At 49.6% G+C, this 17,848-nt stretch overlaps 1 protein-coding gene across 3 annotated transcripts in view; it reads left to right on the top strand.

Moving 5' to 3' along the window:
- Positions 1-17,848, top strand: part of Atp9a (ATPase phospholipid transporting 9A (putative)) — a 105,768-nt gene that overhangs the window by 9,669 nt on the left and 78,251 nt on the right. For 2 of the 3 annotated variants that reach the window (XM_052725758.1, XM_052725759.1), the window contains exon 2: positions 16,447-16,591. In XM_052725758.1, coding sequence (XP_052581718.1) covers positions 16,447-16,591 — 145 coding nt within the window. Of the gene's footprint in view, positions 1-14,962; positions 15,075-16,446; positions 16,592-17,848 lie in introns of those variants that run through there. The other variant, XM_052725760.1, reaches the window with a different exon arrangement.

Here is a 17,848-nt window from a genome sequence, read left to right as displayed (position 1 = left end):
ACAGTCCTGGCTGTCCTGCAACTCTCTTTGTAGACCAGGCTGGTCTCAAACTCACTGAGATCCACATGCCTCTGCCTCCTAAATGCTGGGATTAAAGGCGTGCGCCACCACCAAGTCGGCCTCAGGCTTTTTTTTATTTTAACACAGGGTCTCTCTGGATTGTCTAGGCTTTCTTTAAGCTCACTTTGTAAATGAGGCTGGCTTTGAACTTGGGATCCTTCTGCTTCAGCCTCCAGAGTAGCTGGGGTAATAGTCCTGTGCCTGCAGGTCTGGCTCCAAAGTGCATTGAGCTCTATTAGTAGGGTGTATTGAGAAGTGGTGTGGACTATATTGTATTCTCCATCCCCAGATTCCCATATAGAAACCCTAATTTTGAGTGTGACCATATTTGGAAGGCCATTAAAGAAGTGATTAAGAGCCAGGTGGTGGTAGCACACGTCTTTAAACCTAGCACTGGGGACACAGAGGTAGGTGGATCTCTGAGTTCGAGGCCAGCCTGGTCTATAGAGAGAGTTCCAGGACAGCCAAGGGTACACAGTGAAGCCCTGTCTCAAAAACAAAGCAAAACAAAAAACCCAACAAAAAAAGTGATTAAGATAAAACATGGTAAAGCTTGTACCCATAAACACAAAACAAAATATGGGCTGTTGAGATGGCTTAGTGGGTAGAGGGAGTCTGATGACCTGAGCTAGGTCCCAGACCCGGGTGAAGAAGGAGAGAATGGAGTTCCGTCTCCTGACCTCCACGTGAGTGTTGTGACAAGCAGGTGCCCACTACCCCCCCCCCCAAGATAACTACCTAACAGTGTATCAAAGAACAGGATGGTTGGGTGGCCTAGATCTGGCCTGGCAACACTGAGAATGAACGAGGAAATGCCACAGGGGGACCCAGCCACCTGCAAACCACTGAGGCCCGAGAGGAAAACAAGTTGTAGCTACCTTGATCTTAGATCCATGGCCATCAGAATTGGGCAAAATACACTTTTATTATTTAATGTCTAAACTTACGATCCTTTGTTCCAACAGAGAAGTCATAGAGGAATACTGGCTATGATGTTGGCAGGAGTTCTACCTCACTGTTATTAATAAAACTTTATTTGTACTGATGCTGAGTTTAAAGTGTACATGGCTGTACACTGGTGTGAAGATGTCAGATCTCTTGGAATTGGAGTTACAGACAGTTGTGAGCTGCCATGTGGGTGTTGGGAATTGAACCCAGGTCCTCTGGAAGAACAGCCAGTGTTCCTAACCCCTGAGCCATCTCTCCAGCCCAAGCTCAGTCCAGTTTTAAGAGCTTCCTGTAAGTATGTTGCAGGGGCTATGAGATGGCTCAGCGGATGAAGGCGCTTGCTGCCAAGGCTGATAGTTTTGAGTTTAATCCCCAGCACCCCTGTGATGGTAGGAGAGAACCGACTTCCTCAAGTTGTCCTGTGACCATTCCTGTTCCATGGTACCCAGACCCCTCCTTCCCCCAACATAAAATAAATAAATAAAATGAAATGAACTTCTGATCATACTGCTTCCGCCTCCTGAGTGCTGGGGTCACAGACCTACACTCGGGTTTTGTGGTGCTGAAATTGGAACCTAAGGCCTCAGGCATGCTGGGTAAGCATTCTTCAGAGATTCTCAGTACCACCAGGCTGACCTGGTAACACCAGCAACTCCACATTCTCCAGAAGTGGTCTGTTTTGAGACCTCGTATTGATCTGCACCCCATTGATCTGTACCCCGTGAGTGATGTTTATGTTAATGAAAGAGAAAGGATAGAATATTTCAATGTTTATTCTCAACCTGGTTTTTATTTGTCTTAACTGATGAAGCTGCTTTATGTTCTGAGTGTCTGCATGTATGTCTGTGTACCACATGTGTGCAGTACTCACAGAGGCCAGAGGAGGAAGGCAGATCCCCTGGATATGGAGTTACAGACAGTTGTAAGTCATGATGTGGGGACTGGGATCTGAACACTGGTCCTTGGCAAGAGCAGCATATGCTCTTAACTACTGAGCCTCTCTCCAAAATGAAATCATTGACTTGGAATACACTTTCGATTTTGTTGTTGTTGTTGTTTTGTTTTTCAAGACAGGGTTTCCCTGTGTAACCCTGGCTGTCCTGGAAACTCACTCTGTAGACCAGGCTGGCCTTGAACTCACAGATGCATCTGCCTCTGCCTTCTGAGTACTGGGATTAAAAGTGTGTGTCATCATGCCCAGCTAAGTCTTTAAATTAAAAAACAAAAAACCAGCAGGGCAGTGGTGGCCCACACCTTAAATCCCAGCGTTCAGGAGGCAGAGGCAGATGGATCTCTGTGAGTTCGGGGCCAGCCTGGTCTAGAGAGTGAGTTCCAAGACAGTCAGGGCTATACAGAGAAATTCTGTCTCGGAAAAAACAAAACAAAACAAAAAAACAAACAAACAAAAATTTTTATTCTCAGCACTTGGGAAGCAGAGGCAGTTGTTCACCATGAGTTCAAGGCCAGCTAGGTCTACATAAGACCCTGTCTCAAAAACAAAGCAACAACAAACCAGCCTTATTCCTAACACATATTGCATATGCCTCTTCATACAAAGGCAAGTATAGAAATAACACTTGCCTAGCATGTGGGAGAGGCTGGAGTCAAGCCTCAGGAACAGCAACCAAACAAATACCCCACACTCAGATAACAGTAGCAACAAACCCAGTAAGATTGAAGCAGAGGGAGACAGTTGGCAGTGGGGGGTCCCATAGTGGCTGGTGACGAGCCAGAATTTCAGGTTTGTTTATGAGACGGTCTTATTTCATATCCCAGGTTGGCCTTGAAATTATGGTAATCCTCCTGCCTCAGCCTCCAGAGTACTGGGATTACAGACATGTGCCACCATACCCTGCAGCAAATGCCTTTTTTTTTTTCCCTTTGCTTTTAAGACAGGGTCTCACTGTGTAGCCTGGCTTGCCTCAGACTTAGAGCAGCCCTCCTGCTTCTGGATTACAAGTGCACACATCGTACTTGGCACAAATATTTGAAACAGCATTGTAGAGGCTGTGGCCGTGGCTCAGTGGTAGAGCATGTGCTCAGCCAGGAACCAAGCCTTGAGTTCCAGCCCTAGGGACTGAAAAGGAAAAAAAAAGGGGGGTAGGGGGTGGGACGCTAGTGTTTCCGGTTCTCAGAAGCAGAATGTTGTTGCATTCTCCCAGGTTGGATGCAGCTTGGTTCTGAACTCTGTGGTCCAAAGCACAGGGACAAATCGGGGAAGGGTTGAGGAGAGAGGCCTCTCTTGTCTGGGTAAGGCAGCCCAGCCCAGTGACACTCTCCTGTTCTGTACACCATCTCATGGAAGGCCAGCCAAGGTGTTTCAGTCTCCTCCTTCTGCACATGCACCCAAAAGGCAACTGAAATTTATAACATAGCACTCAGACTAAAAATAGCCCCGTGACTCACGCATTCACGCACTCCGTAAATATTTACTGCGCACAGACTCGGTGGCTGGCAGCACCAGTGCTGGGGACACCAGAGGCAGACTCCTGGCAGCAGCCGCTTGTGTGCACTGAGGCACATCACGTGTCCGGGAAGCTGGGTGAACTTGGAGTCTTAGGTGCCAGTGCCCCTGTCCCAGGTGTGTAAGCCTCGTCTAGGGACTCCCATGTGGTCCTGCTGCTCGGTGCCCCAGCAAAGCGAGGCTTGCAGAGCTCAGAGAACCAGCCTGAGGTCTTTCAGCACCGTGCCCTGCAGCCGCCCAGGCTCCCCAGCCTGTCTGTTTCCTTCTCCTCCTCCCTCCCCCCCCCCCCCCCCCCCCGTTCCGTAGCTGTTGCCAGCGTCTTCTCTGAGGCCTGGATCACAGATCGCAGACTGAGCCCACACCTGCATGGTGACTGAGGTGCCCTCACTGCCACCTCAGCTGCGGCTTCACAGCTATAGCATACCTGAAATTCCCAGCAGTCCCTAACCCAATGCTGAGCCTTGGGGACATAGTCACAGATGTCCCTCCTGAGTAGCAATGAGTGCTAGAATGAGGGTCTGTGGGATCAGAGCCTTGATAAGAGAGAGCCCTGCACACAGAGGAGCTGTGGGACCAGGAAGACCACACCCCAGAACTGTACTGAGAACCCCCAACTCCAGGGCCCCAGTGGGATGTTTTGCATTAAGGCAGGGCTTCATGTAGCCCAGGCTGGCCTCCCCCTGTCCTCATCTCACAGGATCTTAGATTACAGCTATGGGTCATCTCACCCAGCTTCCCAGTGGGGTTTTTAAATAGTAACTCTTCCCTTTGGGCATGAAAATGATAATTCCTATTGTAGAAAAGTTAATAATGTAGCGCCTAAATTATTATTATCACTTTGTGGTGCTAAGGGTTGGAATCCAGGGCCTTTGCATGTGCCACACAAGTGCCCCAGCTCAGAGTTATGTAAAGCTCAACCTTTAAAAAAAATCTGGCCGGGCGGTGGTGGCGCATGCCTTTAATCCCAGCACTCGGGAGGCAGAGCCAGGCAGATCTCTGTGAGTTCGAGGCCAGCCTGGGCTACCAAGTGAGTTCCAGGAAAGGTGCAAAGCTACACAGAGAAACCCTGTCTCGAAAAAACAAAAACAAACAAACAAAAAAATCTGTGTGTGCACACACACGCGAGTGCACATATGTGTTCTGTGGAGGACTGAAGAGGGCCTTGGGTCCCTGGAGCCGGACTTACAGGCAGTTGTGAGCTGAGGATGTGTGTGCTTTAGTCTCCCATTGTTAACACTCAGGTTTGTTTCCCTCCGATGAGAGCCTTCAGGAACGGCTAGTCAGTGGTTTAATTCAGCTTGTTTTTACTGTTGTAAATTATAGTTCTTCTTTGCTTGCTTGTTTTCGAGACAGGGTTTCTCTGTGTAGCTCTGGCTGTCCTGGAACTCACTCTGTAGACCAGGCTGGCCTTGAACTCACAGAGATCCAGCTGCCTCATCCTCCGGAGTGCTGGGTTAAAGGTGTGCGCCACCACCAGCTGAGCTGTAATTATAGTTGTTATGTTGAAGATATCTTGATAAACTTTCCTTTATGGATACTTGTTTGTTTGTTTTTGCTTTTGGTTATTTGAGACAGGGTTTCTCTGTGTAGCCCTGGCTGTCCTGGAATTCACTCTGTAGACCAGGCTGGCCTCGAATTCATAGAGATCCACCCGCCTCTGCCTCTTGACTGCTGGGATTAAAGGCGTGTGCCAGCATGCCTGGCTCCTTTATGTATTTTTTAAATTAAAGAACAAATATATATTATGTTAGGTGTAGTGGTACACGCCTTTAATCCTGGTAAATAGGAGACAGAGGCAGGCAGATCTCTGAGTTCGAGGCCAGCCTGGGGTACACGATGAGACCTTGTTTAAATAAATAAACAAAATCTTTATTATTGTTGCAGTGGGGCCAGAGGGAGTGCGTGCCCCGGTGCTCAGGTGGAGGTCAGAGGTCAGCTTTGTGGTCTTGGTTCTCCTTCCACGTACATGAGTTCTGGGGACTGGACGAGTCCTGAGGCTTTGTGGCAAATGCCTCTACTTACTAAGCCATCTCGGGGAACCTTGTCCTTGGAGGAATTTTTATTGGCCATATTCTCAAGTCACTAGATGCTCAAGGGGGCCTGTCTTTATTTTATTATGTGGGTTTCTGGAAGGTTCTGCAAAAGCCTGAATTTCCCCGTATTTGAGGGTTAGGACCCGTCCTAACCCTTCTTCAGGGGCCATTTGATGTGAATGCTCTCTGGTCTTTGTTGGGTGACCTTGACTTGGGGCAGGTTAAATTCAGGAGACTGACCATTCAGTCTGTGTTTGTTGAGTGAGTACAGCTTTGTGTGGTCTTTTTGAGACAGGGTTTCACTATGTAGCCCAGGCTGGTCCCAAAGCCACCATCAGGGCTGGGATGACAGGTGTGGGTGACAGTTTGTCACCACAAGCTGGTGTGGATAAGAGGGCCGGGTGTGGTCATGTCTGGCTTGCCTGAAAAGGGGGTTTGTAGCATAGTTGGAACCCGGGGTCAGTGTCCCTGGCAGCAGGAATGATGGCATTCTCCTGCTGAGGGTGTCTGCACACTAAGCTGGCTTTATGCCCAAGTCCTGCCTGGCCTGACTCCTGGGTGCAGCCCCCCTGGGATTAGGTGCAGCGTCTCTTTGGCCTTTATGTTGTTTTGGAATGTGGCATGCAGCAAAAGATGACCTTGAACTCCTGATCCTCCTGCCTCAGCTTCCTAAGGTGATGGGCATGGCAGCACCACCACCTGACTGTACAGGGCTTTGGCAACCTTCCCTGTGGCCTTGCTGAGGCTTCTCTATGCCAAGGCCCTGCCCATGGCGCAGCAGCACTGTGACAGTCCTGGTCTCCATGGGAGCCGCAGAAGGAGGAGGAAAGTTCATAGGGAGGTGGCCGTCTCCCAAGGCCCAGCTGGCTTCAGAGACCACGTAGTCAAACAAGACTGTGGTTCAAGTTTGGGAAGCGCTGTCTATACCCATGACCTAGAGCGAGTGAGTTCCTCTCTGAGAAATGGCCGAGGTTCACACCGCTGGTACATTGTTGTTGTTTGGGATTTTTATTTTACATTAAAAAAGTAAGAAAAGGATTTGACTTCTTTTTCTTATGTGTGTGGCTGTTTTGCCTTCACGTATGTATGTGTACTGCGTACCTGGTGTCCAGGGAGGTTAGGGGAGAGGGTCAGATCCCTGGGAACTGGAGCTGCAGAGGGCGGGGGGCAGTCTTACAAGGGTGCCAGCCATTGAATTCTGGTCCCTTACAACAGCGCTGAGCCATCTCTCTAGCACGTTTGGTTTTTTGAAACTTGGTCTCACTAAGTAGCCGTAGCTGACCTGGAATTCACAGAAATCCCCTGCCTCTGCCTCCTGGGTGTTAGAATTAAAGGCTTGCGTCACCATACTGGCTGTTCTGTGGTTTTGTTTTTTTTTTTTGTAGACATGATTTCACTGTGTAGTCCAGCCTCACCTTGAACGTGTAGTGATCCTCCTGCCTCAGCCTTCCCGTGCTGGAAGGAATGGGTGACGGTGTGTATTGTCCATGGACCTTGAAACTTGGAACCATGGATACACAGAGTGGTGTTAATGACCGTGGGGGAGGTGGGAGCTAGTGGGGCAGGGCTGCTGCTGGGGGTCCCTGGTGTGTGTCCTGCATCTGTCCTTGGGTTCCTTCCAAAGTAGTCAGTCTGGGAGCTCGAGGCAGCACTTCTGAGTGGGACGGCATGGAAAAACTCAACCATGGCCTGTCTCTGTGCTTCCCAGTTTGGACTTTGTGGGAAATAGTTTTTCATGGGCAAGGAGGGTTGGCTGGAAGCCATGCACGGTCGCCCAGAGGCTGGAGGACTCACTGGTATGCATGGAGCTCGCACTTACGCGACGTATAGACTGTTTTTATTGACTGTTTTGGTATCCACGGGTACCTGGATTTCTTTTTTGTTGTGGTGTTTTGAGGCAGGGTTTTGTGTAGCCAGGACTTGAACTTCCTACGCTGCCTTGAGCCCTTGATCCTCCTGCCTCTACTGCCCACGCTGGGATCACAGTCATGCCCCGCCACCCTTGGCTGGTGCTGGCGATTTCTAGGTGCCCGCTGTGCCTCGTGCTGGTTGTGGGCTGCATGCTGCACCTGTTTTACGGCCTGTGACCCAGTGGCCCAGATCAAAGGGGAAGTACAGCAGGAGGGACTGATCATGCCCAGGGCGTGTGAAAGCCTGGGGGAGTTCATCCTCAACATGGGCAGGACAGACATACTGGCTGGCACCCCGCCATGGTGGAGGTGAGTGACCCGAGAGCAGGTGGTGAGATGGGGTGGTGGGCTTTGATTTATTTTACAATATTAGGGACAGAACCTAGAAACGCATACACGCCATGCAAGAACCCGGCCACTGAGATACCTCCCTAGCTTATTTATTTATTTATTTTAAAATTATTTATTTTTAAAATAAGTCACTTATTTATTTTTTTTTTAAGATTTATTTATTATGTATACAGTGTTCTGCCTACATGCATGCTTGCAGGCCAGAAGGGGCACCAGATCTCATTGCGGATGGTTGTGAGCCACCATGTGGTTGCTGGGAATTGAACTCAGGACCTCTGGAAGAACAGGCAGTGCTCTTAACCGCTGAGCCATCTCCCCAACCCCAAGTCACTTATTTTTATATGAAAAACACATACTAGCCACAAATTCACACAAAGGTGCAGGAGTGTATGCAAATCATAGGTAATGTTCCTGTCAACCCTTGTTAGTTACCCTGTGCTGCTGTGTTATTTTAGAAAACACTTGTAATCATTTGCTAATAACAACATATATTTTTGCATCTATATAAATATATAGGTGCACATACAATTTTCTTGCTATTCTGAGGTTGGAACTTCTGTCTTGCATACAATGGGCAGATTTCATTTTGTTTTGTTTTATGACAAGGTCTCTCTCTATGTAGACCAGGCTGGCCTGGAACTCGCAGAGATCGTCTTGCTTCTGCCTCCCAAGTGCTGGGATTAAAGATGTGTGTTACCCTAGCCCAGCTTTTATTTTTTTAAATAGGTGTGTGTGTGTGTGTGTGTGTGTGTGTGTGTGTGTGTGAGAGAGAGAGAGAGAGAGAGAGAGAGAGAGAGAGAGAGAGAGAGAGAGAGAGAGAGAGAGAGAGAGAGCGCGTGCGCGCGCCAGCCCCTGGAGCTTGAGCTACAGGCCATGAGCTGTCCAGTGTTGGTTCTGGGAACTGAACTTGGCTCTTTGGTGAGACTAGCACACACTCTTCCCAGCTGGGCCGCCTCTCTGGCCCCTGAAGTTTTGTCATTATGATGGTGCACGTGCCATGGCGTGCATGTGCAGGCCAGAGCACCACCACCTTTGGGAGTCGGTCCTCCTTCCGGGGTGGGTCCCGAGCTTTTCAGCTTGAACTTTAAATGCTTTACCTGCTGAGCTGCCTTGATGGTCGCTGGCTTTACATTTTAATCTGGTTCGAAAGCTGTTGCTATCAGACGAAGACAGTTATTTTGTGAAAAAGTTTCTTTTTTTTTAAAAATCGTGAAACGTAGCTTGTAAGATGTTAGGCCTGGAGGGAAGGGAGGCTCAGAGGTCAAGAGCGCTGGCTGCTCCTGAAGAGGGCCTGCCTGGGTGTGCTGCCCAGCACCCACATGGCACTTCACAGCCACCTGTGACTAGTTCTAGGGGACCCAGTGTCCTCTTCCGGCTTCTGCTGGCACCAGGCACACACACAGTGCTTTTACATGCATGCGGACAAACAGAACACACATGCACATAACATAAATCTCAGAAAGACAGACTGCCCATAGTCAGACATGGTAGTGCAGAGCTTTAATCCCAGCACTCGGGAAGCAGAGACAGGCGGATCTCTGAATTCAAGGCCAGCCTGGTCTATATAGTAAGTCTAGGCCAGCCTGGTCTACATAGCGATCCTGTTTCCAGCAAACACACACACAACAAGGAGAGCCCGTAATTAATTGAATTCCTTAAGCGCTAAGTGCTCTTCTATACTGTGGACATAATCCCAAATTCTCAAAGTAGTTCTTCACGACAGGACTTTTCCTTCATAAAGGCCAGCTTGGATCACAGATGAGTGGCCCAGAGCCCACTGTTAATGTTGACCTGGGCTGGAGTTGGCACTTGGGTGTGTTTGGCTTGAAGCCTTACCCTGCCCACAGGGCCCATGCACCATGGGACTGTGCCCGACCTTCAGCTTCTCACTCTTAAAGTGCTCTGCCTTGTGGCTATCTCCCAGTCTATCTAGAATGTGGGATAGAAGGTTTTGTTGTTCGTTTTTGCTTTTTTTTGGTCTGGTGGTAGTGGCCCATGCCTTTAATCCCAGCACTCAGGAGGCAGCGGCAGGCAGATCTCTGAGTTCAAGGCCAGCTTGGTCTACAAATCGAGTCCCAGAACAGCCGGGACTGCTACATAGAGAAATCCTGTCTTGAAAAAAAAAAATTGTTGTTGTTGTTGTAGCAGGTGGCAGTTCCCTTTGGTGTTGAAGAGCCCCAGCCAGGCTGGGGATGTAGCTTTGTCCAGGGAGTTCTTGTCTAGCCGTGAGGCCCCGCACTGGATCTGCAGTACAACATAAACCGGGTTGGTGGCACATGGGATCACCCCAGCACTTTGAAGATGGAGGCAGAGGACCAGAAGCTCAAAGCCATCCTCCGTTATGCATCTTAGGATGCATGAGACCCCGTCACAAACAAAACAAAGTAATAAAACAAAAGCAAAGTGTGGGCTTTGGCAGGAGGGCCATGAGTTGTGGTCAAGCCTGGGCTATAAAACAGATCATGAGTCAAACACACCCACAAACAAAAGGAAATGGAAGTAGATCCACAGGTATTGAGAGCTCCTGGCTTGGGTCCAGATCAGCCAGGCACCGGTTCCATGCCTTCTTCTGCCACTTGGTTAATGGGTAACATAGAGCTGCGGGTGTCGGCAGGTTCTCCGTCTGCTGTGACAGAGGGATGTGCTAGCCCCTGGCTTTGCACTTGTGAGCTGTAAGTGAGCACATGACTTTCCTCAGCTTTCTGGAGAGTGCATGTGTCCAATCCACAGCATGTTGAGGGTCTGCACAGATCCCTGCAGGCCCCCACTGGGACCACCCGCATCTGGACCTATGTCTCTGTCCTGTGTGCTTGGACAGAGGCACCAGCCTCCAGATGATTTCCTGATTCACGTCCTCCCTCTCTCCCTCTCTCCCTCCGTTCCTCCCTTTCCCTTCCCCCTCCCTCCCCACTTCTTGCCCCTCCCATCCTTGTCCACTGCAGCATCTTTTCTGCCTAGCAACCAAGATGACTTCTTTTTTTAACTGGGGTGTGTGTGTGTATTTACATTTATTTGTATGTGTAGGGCTTGTGCACACCACAGTGTGTGTATGTAGGTCAGAGGACAACCTATGGGACTCAGTTTTCTTCTATGATGAAGACCAGGAGATTGAACCCAAGTTATCAGGCTTGGTGGCAGGCTCCTTTACCTACTGAGCCATCTCACTGGCCCCAGAGTGATCTTTTAAGAATGTAAATCAGGAGGCTGAGGAGATGGCTCAGGGTTTAAGAGCACTGACTGCTCTTCCAGAGGACCTGGGTTCAATTCCCATAGCCACATGGCATGGCAGCTCACAACTGTCTGTAACACCAGTTCCAGGAGATCCAGTGCCTTCTTCTGACCTCCTTGGTCACTGCATATGTATGGCAGGTGTGCACCTACATGAGTGCAAACAGAATACTCACGCACATAAAATAAATCCAAATTAAAAATGTAACGGGAGGCAGAGCCAGGCGGATCTCTGTGAGTTCGAGGCCAGCCTGGGCTACCAAGTGAGTTCCAGGAAAAGGCGCAAAGCTACACAGAGAAACCCTGTCTCGAAAAACCAAAAAAAAAAAAAAAAAAAAAAAAAATGTAAATAAGGTCTTTCCAGTCTGCTGCTGTAGCTCCAGTGAGCTCTACTGCATGTAGATTAAGATCCAGACTCTGCCCTGGTGATGAGACTGTCATTTCTGACCACTGTTCCTCCTCCTCCCTCTTCCTGCTTTTCCTCCTCCTTCTCCTCTCCTCCTCCTTCTCCCTCCTCCTTATACATCCTCCCTCCTCCTCCTCCTCTCTCTTCCTTATCCATTCTCCTTCCTCCTCCTCTCCTCTCTCCCCTCCCTCCTCCTTCTCCCTCCTCCTTATCCATCCTCCCTCCTCTTCTACTCCTCCCTCCTCCTTATCCATCCTCCCTCCTCCTCTCCTCCTCCTTCTCCTCCTCCTTATCCATTCTCCTTCCTCCTCCTCTCCTCCTCTCTCCCCTCCCTCCTCCTTCTCCATCCTCACCCCTCCTCTGATCTCATTCATCCTCCCTTTTCCCATCATGGTAGAATATTTCATCTGGACCAGTCTTCTCGGATTGCTTCAGGGGCTGTTTCTTGCCTCCCGGTCTTCGCCTCATCAGCTCATCTGCCTGGATTGCGTTGCTCTGCCTGGTTACATGGGCTGCTGGGGCGGTTATTTTACTTTTACACTTTTGAGGCACGATCTCACTATTTAGCCCAGGATACCTTCAAACACAGTCCTTCTGCCTCAGTCTCCTCAAGGGCTGAGGTTCTCCTGTGTGCCAACACGCGCACTGTTAGAGAGCTCCCTCCTCCAAGCATCACAGCGATCCTCATCGTCAGAGCAGCTGTGGCTGCTTGCTGGAGACCCCCGGGATTGGGTCCTTAATGTAGATGTTCCCCACAGGTGGAAGGGGTCGGCAGTGCCCCTGGGCTGTCGCCTGAGTGAGATCCCAGTTGCTTCCTCCTCCTCCTGGCCAGTGTTATATGCAGTTTGTCCCAACCATGCACATATTCTAGAGAGGTGCTACAGTGTTTAGACTATGGATGGGCAGCTTGAGGGGTATTCCGTCCGTGTAGCTATGAGGGGGCGGCGTCCGTGCTGGGCTGGCTTCTCAGTGGTGCAGCTGCTTTGGGGTCACACCCCTGGAAGTAACTCTCATCTATGCTTATAAGTAAGCTCAGTGAATTCACTAGTTCCCCACCTTGGGCTTTTGTGGAACGGTGCATTGGTTCCTCATTGGTGTCCTGTAAGAGGAGGAGGGTTGGTCGTTCTGGAAGCACCCAGTTTGGAGCATGGCTTGCTCAGTTTCCCTCTGCTAGACCACGGGACTCGGTTGTGTTATTCAGTGCAAGTACCCACGGCCCAGCTGAGGATCTGGCTTGTGAGTACTCAGGATGGCCTGTGCTCAAACCATGACCAAAAACTGAGACAACTCGCCCCTTTCTCACCAAGGGCTCAGCAAACACCGTTGACCTGAAGCGCAGACTGATGATGTGTGTTGAAAGTTTGCAACTTCGGCTCGTTTCCAGTGGAAACTGACTGCAGGACGAGCAAGTTGATTAACTGGGGTCGGACTTGGCCTTCATTGCCGCGCTCAGATGATGCAGGGCCCTTCATTTCCCGTGTGCTCAGTGCTGTAGAACAAGGCCGTCAAGGTAGAACAGCTGCTGCCTCCTTCAAACAGCCATGCTTGGAAGTGTGCGTCACCCTTCCGCAGTCTGACTGACTGTCCCTCATAGAAGGAGGGACCAGGGAGGGTCCTGAGTATCTAGCCATTTGTATGCAATTTTGCCCCAGATGGACTTGGCCTCTTGGGGAGGGGCTGGGGAAAATTAACTGAGGTAGGGGATACATCATCCAGGCGCAGACCATTCTGTTTGACTGCTTTGGGGCCACCCATGTTCCTGCCAGAATCCCTCACCCATGCTCTGTATGCAAGTCCAATAAACTCACTGGTTACCCTGAGTGAACTCTGGTGGAGTGCGTTTTGATTTGTGGTTGGGACCATAGGAAGAGGGATAGACCTTGTTGGCATCTTCTAGGGACATGTTTGGAAGGGGGACTGTGAAGGAGAAGTCCTGGGTCTTGTTCTAGAGTTTGGTACTCTCAGGACCTGGAATATGACTTTTTTTTTTTTTTAGACAAAGACAGGGTCTTGCCTAAGCTCAGACCAACCTTGAACATGCTCTGCGGCCTCGTGTGTGTTGGGTTACAAGTGTGGCAGTCTGGGCTGCATTGGTGCTTTGTATTGGAAGGGCTTCCTCAGTGGGTGGGTCCTTACTAGAATGAATTTAACTGGAAAAACAAAATGAACCATTTAGTCTCCCAGCCAATACCTACACAAAGTTAAGAACAAACATTAATGAAGCGGGCCCAAGTCTTTCCCCGGCCTGGAACTTGGCAAGTAAGTTAGGCTGGCTGGTAGGGAAGCCCCAGGAATCTACCTGTCTTGGCTGCCCAAATACTGGAATTACATACATACCATCATGCTTGGCTTTTTTAATTTATTTTTTAAGGAAGGAAGGGTTTATTCTTATGGTTTGAGGGTCCAGCCTGTCATGGCGTCAGGAGCATGAGGCAGCTGATCTCACTGCGTCCTCAGTCAGGAAGCTGGCCTTGAGTTCTGGGGATTGCGCTCCGGGCCTCATGCTTGTGAAGGAGGCGGCCTCATGCTTGTGAAGCAGGCGCCACTGACTGGACCACCTCCCCAACTCCAGTGCTTTGCCTTTTAGCACAAATGGACGATGGAACCATTTTGTGTTTGAAGCTGCAAAGCTGTTGGGAAGTCCACTTTATGGATCATTTCTGGAAAGTTAACCAGTTTCTTGCTGAGGAATGGTTGGCTTTGCATCTGGTGTTTGGCTTACACTATGAATGCTGGGGTAAACATCCTGGTTCTTGTACACACACACACACACACACACACACACACACACACACACACACACACACCTATAGGTTACTAAGGAGTAACAACCTAATTATTTAATATGTGGAACTTGTAGCCAAAACAGAACAGAAAAAAAAATCCACAAAACTTACAGGAATAATAAACTGTGGTTCTCTTAATTCGTTTCCATCTCTCTTTAGATTATGTGACGTACAATGTTTTCTATTGATTTATCTGATTTTATTTTATTATTTGTTTGTGTGAGTGTGGCATGAATGTGGAGCTCTCAGGAGGAAGTTCGCTGTGGGCTCTGGGAATTGAGCTAGACCATCACGCCTGTGCAGCAGACGTGCTTACCCTCTTAGCCACCTCACCAGCTCTTAGGTACGACATGAAGGATTGTGGGAGAGTGAGAATTGTCAGGAATGTTCTACATGTGAAGTGGTCTGCTGCCTGTGAGGTGAATCTCCCCACTGCCCCATCCATCCCTCCATCTCCCCTGCCTCCTCTTTCCTCGCTTCTAACACTCAGGTCACACAGCTTCAGCTAGTGTCCCCTCATGCCAGCGTGGTGACTGTACCTGAGAGCAGGCATGTGAAGAATGTGGAGTCCTCGGGGCTTCTTGCGTGGCTTCTGGCCCTAGAACAACTGAGTGGCTCGCAGCAGTTACTGGCTGTGGCACCTGTCTGTATCCCAGCATGCTCCACCCAGCCGAGTTTACTGGAATGAGGATGCTATTTTTAAGAAAGAGCATTGTGTTTCATCATGGAAATTTTGAGCTTCTGAGCAGGCAGCTCGCCGGCTGGCTCTGCTTTGGGGTCCTGCTACACATGGACCCCATGGGCTTAGCCCTGAACCTTAGCATCCCATCCAGACCCGACCTGCAGGAGGAAGGGGCAGAGGAGGGTCCACAGCGGACCAGGCATTATGTGAGTCATAGTCGCTATATCTGGCTGGTTTCACTTGGTGATAGCGCAGGGGCGGCAGTCCGGGAATTTCCTCCTCCTAGCCTGTGCATACGGGAGCGGGAGCGTGGAGTGAGCATCAAACGTGGCTGTGGTGGTGTTTCACTGTAGCCTCGGGGCTGGTGATTGTCAAGCCCCCTGTTTACAAGCTCTGCTGAAGCAGGTTCTCACAGTGGCTTTACTGTGCTGGTGGGAGAGCCCTGTGTGTCCCTTGGCTTATGTGAGGTGACTGGGAGCCAGGATCAGGGTGCTGGAGGGTTGGTGCCAATGACCAACGCTTTGGGGAGAGTTGGGCAGGGAGTGGCACTCAGGTCCCTGCTCTTGCAGCTGGCCACTGGCCTGTCTCCAGGTTCTCTAGGCACACAGACATGGCCTTTCTGCTTTGCGCCTTTAACATTTACTAAAAAGAGATCGGTTGGGGTGGAGAGATCCTCCGCTGTTCTTTATGTAATAGTCTTGACTGAGCAGGGACCCACACAGGGCAAGGTCAGATCTGGCTGTTGCTCATATCGTGGCTTGTGCACCTCATTCTGCACCCCCTGCCCTCATCTATAAAATGTACAAAAACCATAGTAATTCTTCCTGAGATATATAAAGTTTTTTAGCTTAAATTTTTTTTTTTATTTTTCAGTGAATGCGTTTTTGAAATAACTTTGGGTTTCAGGATTGCATTCGTTACACTTCTGCATGGTGTGACTAAATACCTAAGAAAGCAGCATAGAGGGGAAGGGTTTGCATTTTGGTTTACAGTCCATCACAGTGGGGGAGCCATTGCCACCGGAGTGAGGCAGCTGGTCACATGTCCACAGTCAGGAAGCAGAGACCAGTGAATGCTGACGATCAGCTGGATTTCTCCTTTTTGTTCAGTTTGAGAGCCCACCGATACTGTCTACATACCACTCCTGGTACTGCCCATAATTAGGGTGGGTCACCCGATCTAGAAACTCCCTCATGGACACGCCCAGGGCTTGTGTTCATGGTGATTCTGAAGCTTCCGTCACAGGGACACAGCACCTTCTCTTTGGACCACTGTGTCTTAGGTCAGTGGAGGTTGGTTGTTATCCCAGATTGGGGGCTGTGGCCCTGCCCTCGCCAGGACCCTTTAAAGAAAAGCATTATGAGGAGAGTGGGCAGATGTGGGCGTGGCTTTGATGGTGTAGGGTTGGCCTTATGTGAATCTCTGGCACGGGCACTTGTGGGCATGACTTAGATTCTGTGTGGATATAGTCTTGATGATGGGGTGTGGCTTAGATGTGAGTATGGCCTGGATAACATGGGCATGGCCTTGATAGAATGGGGGCGTGGCTTTAATCTTGTGGGCTTATCTTTCCTGTAGGTGCTGTGAGTGGCTGAGATGCTGTGGTGGAGGGGAGCCCAGGCCCCGTACTGTCTGGTTGGGACACCCCGAGAAGAGGGACCAGCGGTACCCTCAAAATGTCATCAACAACCAGAAGTACAATTTCTTCACGTTTCTTCCCGGGGTATGTGCAGCCACATTGTTCTTTTCCCACCATGAGTTTATGCCATGGTTCTGGTCTTAGCAGACCGTGGTTCCTGGGGTAGATTTTGTGAATGTCTTTGCTGTCTTTACCACTGACCTTCCGTCTTCCCTGGCTGAGTGGGACTGCATCTTCAGGGATGTCTGCCATCTTCCAGACCATGGTGTTCCATCTGTCTGTTAGAATAACTTCACGTTTATTGGGTATTTTGGAGACTTAACATTATAGTCAAAATGCCGAAACAGGTTATCAGTGGTGTTTCAGTTGTTACCCCATGCCACTGAGTGTGGGGAGTTAGGCCTAGGAGGATTGGGGACTAAAAGTACAGAGAGAAAAACTTGGCCGGCCGTGGTGGCACACGCCTTTAATCCCAGTACTCGGGAGGAGGAGGCAGAGGCAGGTGGATCTCTGAGTTTGAGGCCAGCCTGGTCTACAGAGCAAGTTTCAGGACAACCAGGGCTGTTACACAGAGAAACCCTGTCTCGAAAAACCAAGGAAAAAAATGTCGCCCCCACGCCCAGCTGTTATTTTTTTAATTAGCATATATCATATATAATAATGGGTCTCATGCATGTGTATAATGTATTTTGACCGTGTTCACCCCCTTACCCTCTCTCTGTCCCTCTCTCATTCCCATTGATCCCTTACTCTTCCCGAATAGGAGCCCTTGCACTTCCAGGGCTTTTTTCCTTTGGTGACTCATTGAATTTATTAGGCTTGTTTACAGGAGCACAGACAGCTTTTACCAGTGGCGCCACCTCCCCTCTCTAGCAACTATTAGTTGCCAGTAGCTCTTCAGGGAAGGGAAGAGCCCAGTGAGCCCCTCCCCCATGGTGATGGAATACTGACAGATCCCATCTCCACTGCCTTCCTTTATGATGTTAAAATTCTATTGTGGGGAGGGGACAGTGCCTTAAGAGCACTTGTTGCTCGCACAGAGGACCTGGGTTCAATTCCCAACACCCACTTAGCAGCTCACAGCCACGCATCACTCCAGTTCCAGGAACTCCAGCACCCTCTTCTGGCCTCCTTGGGCACCAAGCACACATGTGGTGCGGATACACATGCAGGCAAAACACATATAAAATAAAATGAGTAGATGTAAAAATAAAAATTAAAAACCTTCTCTTGTGGGCCAGATGTGGTGGAGCACACCTTTAACTATAGCACTTGGGAGGCAGAGCAGGTCTCTGTGTGTTAGAAGACTGCCAGGATTACAAAGAGAGACTTGTCTTAGGG

This window comes from Peromyscus californicus, unplaced genomic scaffold, assembly GCF_007827085.1.
Source record: "Peromyscus californicus insignis strain IS unplaced genomic scaffold, ASM782708v3 Scaffold_7__1_contigs__length_154581171, whole genome shotgun sequence".
In the NCBI taxonomy this organism is placed as follows: Eukaryota; Metazoa; Chordata; class Mammalia; order Rodentia; family Cricetidae; genus Peromyscus; species Peromyscus californicus.
This window is presented reverse-complemented; position numbering and strand designations above follow the sequence as displayed.